The sequence below is a fragment of the Oncorhynchus masou genome, chromosome 13 (assembly GCF_036934945.1).
Source record: "Oncorhynchus masou masou isolate Uvic2021 chromosome 13, UVic_Omas_1.1, whole genome shotgun sequence".
Classification (NCBI taxonomy): Eukaryota; Metazoa; Chordata; class Actinopteri; order Salmoniformes; family Salmonidae; genus Oncorhynchus; species Oncorhynchus masou.
The window spans coordinates 64,970,684-64,976,683 of record NC_088224.1 but is presented as its reverse complement, the minus strand read 5'-3'; the positions used below and the strand labels follow the sequence as shown (position 1 = coordinate 64,976,683).

The 6,000-nt window shown below is 48.8% G+C and overlaps 1 protein-coding gene across 1 annotated transcript in view; it reads right to left on the bottom strand.

Annotated features, from left to right (window-relative positions):
- Positions 1–6,000, bottom strand: part of LOC135552840 (FRAS1-related extracellular matrix protein 2-like) — a 124,739-nt gene continuing 118,739 nt past the window's right edge. The window contains exons 22-26 of the mRNA XM_064984733.1: positions 4,286–4,420; positions 3,692–3,818; positions 1,841–2,028; positions 1,528–1,674; positions 1–1,059 (exon numbers count right to left, since the gene is read on the bottom strand). Of these exons, the coding sequence (XP_064840805.1) occupies positions 304–1,059; positions 1,528–1,674; positions 1,841–2,028; positions 3,692–3,818; positions 4,286–4,420 (1,353 nt within the window). The 3' untranslated portion in view covers positions 1–303. The remainder of the gene's footprint in view (positions 1,060–1,527; positions 1,675–1,840; positions 2,029–3,691; positions 3,819–4,285; positions 4,421–6,000) is intronic.

Below are 6,000 nucleotides of genomic sequence, written 5' to 3'. Positions count from 1 at the left end.
ACAGAACAGGTTACAGGTACTACCTTAGTTGGGGCTGTCTCCCCATATAGATAGATTGTTTTACCTCTATGGTCTCCCCTACAGCAGAGCAGAAGAGCTGCAAGATTTCAAGTAGGTTTTTGTACAGAACTAAACTCTCATTGTTGATTGTGTTGTTTCAGTTGTCCCCTCCCTCTTTTTATGTCCCAATGTAAAAAAACAAAAACAAATAGGCACATAAAAAATATATCTGTCAGCGTTTATTTTTATGTGGTGAATGTCTGTCTGTCTCAGTGGTCGTGTCGAAGGAAGTCTGTCTGTCTATCAGACCTCTGAGCTGTCCAAGCCACCGCTAGTGAACCCTGATGTTATCATGGGCTCAGTGGAGCATGACGTTGCCGTGGGAACCTCCGTCTTCTTCTTTTCCTGTCTGGACCGTACGGTTAGCACTATGACGATGATGATGAGGATGGTGAGGAGGAGGCCCACCAGGATCCCTATGATCAAGACCAGGCCGTCCTCGCTCTCCACAGGATGGTTCAGCTCCCTGGGCACCACACCCTGAGTGAGGACCTCCCGGTCAGGGCTGGTGCGGTGCTGGCGGCTAAGGTCCAGGGAGATATGGAGAATGTTGGTGCCACGGTTGTTGTCCAGGCCGATGTCCTCTGTTAGGTCTGGCACACCGTTTGCTGACCGCCTGGAGCGAGACTGGGACTGGGACGGTCCTCCTGCAGCCATAGTTTGACGCTGGGTTTCTCTGTCCATGCTGCTGTGTTGGGTCAGGGAGTGGCCTCTTGCAGCCATACTGCTGTGTTGGGTCAGGGAGTGGCCTCCTGCAGCCATGCTGCTGTGTTGGGTCAGGGAGTGGCCTCCTGCAGCCATGCTGCTGTGTTGGGTCAGGGAGTGGCCTCCTGCAGCCATGCTGCTGTGTTGGGTCAGGGAGTGGCCTCCTGCAGACATACTGCTGTGCTGGATGAGTGTGTGATACTCCAGACTTCTCTTCCCGATGCCCCTGTTGGCATTCTCTCTGGAGCGGACAGTGTAGATGGTGTGGATGAACCACTCTCTCCCTGCTGACACCTGGACACCAGAGGAACAGGGTTAGTCATAAGGGCTGGGTAGTTTACTTGACAATGAAAGGAACCATTTCTGGTCCTACTGCTGATCATTAAAGCTAGAGTCTTTCATTGAAACAATAACAAAGCGACACCCTGCCTCTGTTTTGGGCCTGGAGAAATGTAATGACTCTAAAATTCATCAACAGTTGAACTAAGCTCATGAGGCATTTACAAGTATCAGTTATATTCGTCAAGAATCAATGGGTGTATATCATTCATTTACAAGTTAAAGCCGTGGAAGAGAGTGTTAGAAATAGGAATTAGACAGGGATGTTTCTTCTCCACTATTCTTTTCACGCTTGCTATAGAACCACTGGCAGAAAGAATACGTCAAGATTCAAAGATAACAGGAATTGTCATCGATAAATAGTGTGGTGTAAATAAGCAGGATGTGTGTTGTGTTCTGCTGCGTAGGGTCCAGGAGACCTACCTGGAACAGTGCTGTAGAGTCCATGCTGAAGCCATCAGATCCAGGCTGTCTGACCAGGGCCAGGGCCTGAGGGTCGTCTACAGCCAGCAGAGCCCTGAACCCCACGTTACCAAACGACCTGGCCTGGGTCTCTGGCTGGGCCTTATCCTGGAGGAGGAGAGGGAAACACTAGTAAACACTGTACCAACATTGGACCATGTCAAGGTCTATAGGGTATTTATGTGAATTTACCCTGTACTACGTCCTTGTCTACATCTCAAATGATCCCCACATAATGCACTACGGGCCCTGTACTGTACAGTACTGTACTTACGATGATCTTGAATCTGTAGAGCAGCGAGGGAGCATCAGCCAGACAGCCATACTCATTGTTGTTGGGGTTGTACTTGGGCACGTATCCATCCGCGCCGGTGCACAGGAATACCTTCTCTATGTTACAGATAAAGGAATCTCCCAGGTTCTGGACTGGATCCACCATCACTCTGCCATAGATCATATCCCCTGGGAGGAGATCAGCTGTGAGTTAATACAGTAATAAATCAATCAATCAAACAGATAGTCAATGGGGCTACCTCCATCCCAAATAGCACCCTATTCCCTATGTAGTGCACTACTTCTAATCAGGACCCATGAGAAGGTGGTGTTTGTGAGAAGGCTGTGTTTGTTTGTAGCGTTACAGTACCCTGTGAGAAGGCGATGTTGGTTTGTAGCGTTACAGTACCCTGTGAGAAGGCGATGTTGGTTTGTAGCGTTACAGTACCCTGTGAGAAGGCGATGTTGGTTTGTAGCGTTACAGTACCCTGTGAGAAGGCGATGTTGGTTTGTAGCGTTACAGTACCCTGTGAGAAGGCGATGTTGGTTTGTAGCGTTACAGTACCCTGTGAGAAGGCGATGTTGGTTTGTAGCGTTACAGTACCCTGTGAGAAGGCGATGTTGGTTTGTAGCGTTACAGTACCCTGTGAGAAGGCGCCGTTGGTTTGTAGCGTTACAGTACCCTGTGAGAAGGCGGTGTTGGTTTGTAGCGTTACAGTACCCTGTGAGAAGGCGATGTTGGTTTGTAGCGTTACAGTACCCTGTGAGAAGGCGATGTTGGTTTGTAGCGTTACAGTACCCTGTGAGAAGGCGGTGTTGGTTTGTAGCGTTACAGTACCCTGTGAGAAGGCGATGTTGGTTTGTAGCGTTACAGTACCCTGTGAGAAGGCGATGTTGGTTTGTAGCGTTACAGTACCCTGTGAGAAGGCGGTGTTGGTTTGTAGCGTTACAGTACCCTGTGAGAAGGCGGTGTTGGTTTGTAGCGTTACAGTACCTTGTGAGAAGGCGATGTTGGTTTGTAGCTTTACAGTACCTTGTGAGAAGGCGATGTTGGTTTGTAGCGTTACAGTACCCTGTGAGAAGGCGGTGTTGGTTTGTAGCGTTACAGTTCCCTGTGAGAAGGCGATGTTGGTTTGTAGCGTTACAGTACCCTGTGAGAAGGCGGTGTTTGTTTGTAGCGTTACAGTACCCTGTGAGAAGGCGATGTTGGTTTGTAACGTTACAGTACCCTGTCAGAAGGCGATGTTGGTTTGTAGCGTTACAGTACCCTGTGAGAAGGCGATGTTGGTTTGTAGCGTTACAGTACCCTGTGAGAAGGCGGTGTTTGTTTGTAGCGTTACAGTACCCTGTGAGAAGGCGGTGTTGGTTTGTAGCGTTACAGTACCTTGTGAGAAGGCGGTGTTGGTTTGTAGCGTTACAGCACCTTGTGAGAAGGCGGTGTTGGTTTGTAGCGTTACAGTACCTTGTGAGAAGGCGGTGTTGGTTTGTAGCGTTACAGTACCTTGTGAGAAGGCGGTGTTGGTTTGTAGCGTTACAGTACCTTGTGAGAAGGCGGTGTTGGTTTGTAGCGTTACAGTACCCTGTGAGAAGGCGGTGTTGGTTTGTAGCATTACAGTACCCTGTGAGAAGGCGATGTTGGTTTGTAGCGTTACAGTACCCTGTGAGAAGGCTGTGTTGGTTTGTAGCATTACAGTACCCTGTGAGAAGGCGATGTTGGTTTGTAGCGTTACAGTACCTTGTGAGTAGGCGGTGTTGGTTTGTAGCGTTACAGTACCTTGTGAGAAGGCGGTGTTGGTTTGTAGCGTTACAGTACCTTGTGAGAAGGCGGTGTTGGTTTGTAGCATTACAGTACCTTGTGAGAAGGCGGTGTCGCTCTCCTGTCCGAAGCCCATGGATCCATCAGACAGCCACAGAGATCTTTTAGACAGTAGCAACATCTGAGTGTTCAGACTGAACTCAGCCGCAACCGGGTCACTCACCTGGGACAGGACACACACAATACAACGTTTTACCATCTTAGTATAGGGCAACACATACCATTCAGTTACCATCAGAGAACAGACCAATCACAGTATTACCATCAGTCTATACCTCCTAAGCTGTTTCCCACTAAAGTACATCTCTGTGTGAACTCAAAGATTGTCATCTCACAGACACCTTTAATGGTATGACATTGATGTACACTCTTAGAAAAAAGGGTTCCAAAGGGGTTCTTCGGCTGTCCCCATAGGAGAACCCTTTTTGGTTTCAGGAAGAACCATTTTTGGTTCCAGGTAGAACCCTTTTGAGTTCCATGTAGAACACATTCTATAGAGGGTTCTACATGGAACCCAGAATGGTTCTACCTGCAACCAAAAATGGTTCTCCTATGGGGACAGCCGAAGAACCCTTTAAGGTTCTAGAAGATAGCACGATTGTAGTAACGTTAATCCTAGGGTGATCTGACCTGCTGGAAGCGTATGTCCAGGTCGAAGGTGACAGGTTCTCTGGGGTTACAGACAGGAGGCAGGGAGTACTCCAGACTGGGGGGAGAGGTACAGGGAAGCAGCTTCACTGTGTAGGTACCTGAGTAGTCACGCACCTGGGAGAGAGAGGGGACATAAGACACAGTTATTTACTTCGGGTTGAAGCTTTATTTAATCAGGTGATTTAGAACAAATATTATCTTTTTACTTTTAGTTATTTTACACTAGTGCCGATAACACATTACGACTTAAGAAAGAAATTCTGTAAATGGCATATACTAGTCCCAAGTCTTTACACTAAAGACACAGAGAAACCAGATTTTAAATAAAGGGAACACTAAAATAACACATCCTAGATCTGAATGAATGAAATATTCTTATTAAATACTTTTTTCTTTACATAGTTGAATGTGCTGACAACAAAATCACACAAAAATGATCAATGGAAATCAAATTTATCAACCCATGGAGGTCTGGATTTGGAGTCAAACTCAAAATTAAAGTGGAAAACCACACTACAGGCTGATCCAACTTTGATGTAATGTCCTTAAAACAAGTCAAAATGAGGCTCAGTAGTGTGTGTGGCCTCCACGTGCCTGTATGACCTCCCTACAACGCCTGGGCATGCTCCTGATGAGGTGGCGGATGGTCTCCTGAGGGATCTTCTCCCAGACCTGGACTAAAGCATCCGCCAACTCCTGGATAGTCTGTGGTGCAACGTGGCGTTGGTGGATGGAGCGAGACATGATGTCCCAGATGTGCTCAATTGGATTCAGGTCTGGGGAACGGGCGGGCCAGTCCATAGCATCAATGCCTTCCTCTTGCAGGAACTGCTGACACACTCCAGCCACATGAGGTCTAGCATTCTCACAAGGGGTCTGAGGATCTCATCTCGGTACCTAATGGCACTCAGGCTACCTCTGGCGAGCACATGGAGGGCTGTGCGGCCCTCCAAAGAAATGCCACCCCACACCATGACTGACCCACCGCCAAACCGGTCATGCTGGAGGATGTTGCAGGCAGCAGAACGTTCTCCACGGCGACTCCAGACTCTGGCACGGCTGTCACATGTGCTCAGTGTGAACCTGCTTTCATCTGTGAAGAGCACAGGGCGCCAGTGGCGAATTTGCCAATCTTGTTGTTCTCTGGCAAATGCCAAACGTCCTGCACGGTGTTGGGCTGTAAGCACAACCCCCACCTGTGGACGTCGGGCCCTCATACCACCCTCATGGAGTCTGTTTCTGACCTTTTGAGCAGACACATGCCCATTTGTGGCCTGCTGGAGGTCATTTTGCAGAGCTCTGGCAGTGCTCCTCCTGCTCCTCCTTGCACAAAGGCGGAGGTAGCAGTGCTGCTGGGTTGTTGCCCTCCTACGGCCTCCTCCACGTCTCCTGATGTATTGGCCTGTCTCCTGGTAGCGCCTCCATGCTCTGGACACTACACTGACAGACACAGCAAACCTTCTTACCACAGCTCGCATTGATGTTCCATCCTGGATGAGCTGCACTACCTGAGCCACTTGTGTGGGTTGTAGACTCCGTCTCATGCTACCACTAGAGTGAAAGCACCGCCAGCATTCAAAAGTGACCAAAACATCAGCCAGGAAGCATAGGAACTGAGAAGCGGTCTGGTCACCACCTGCAGAACCACTCCTTTATTGGGGGTGTCTTGCTAATTGCCTATAATTTCCACCTGT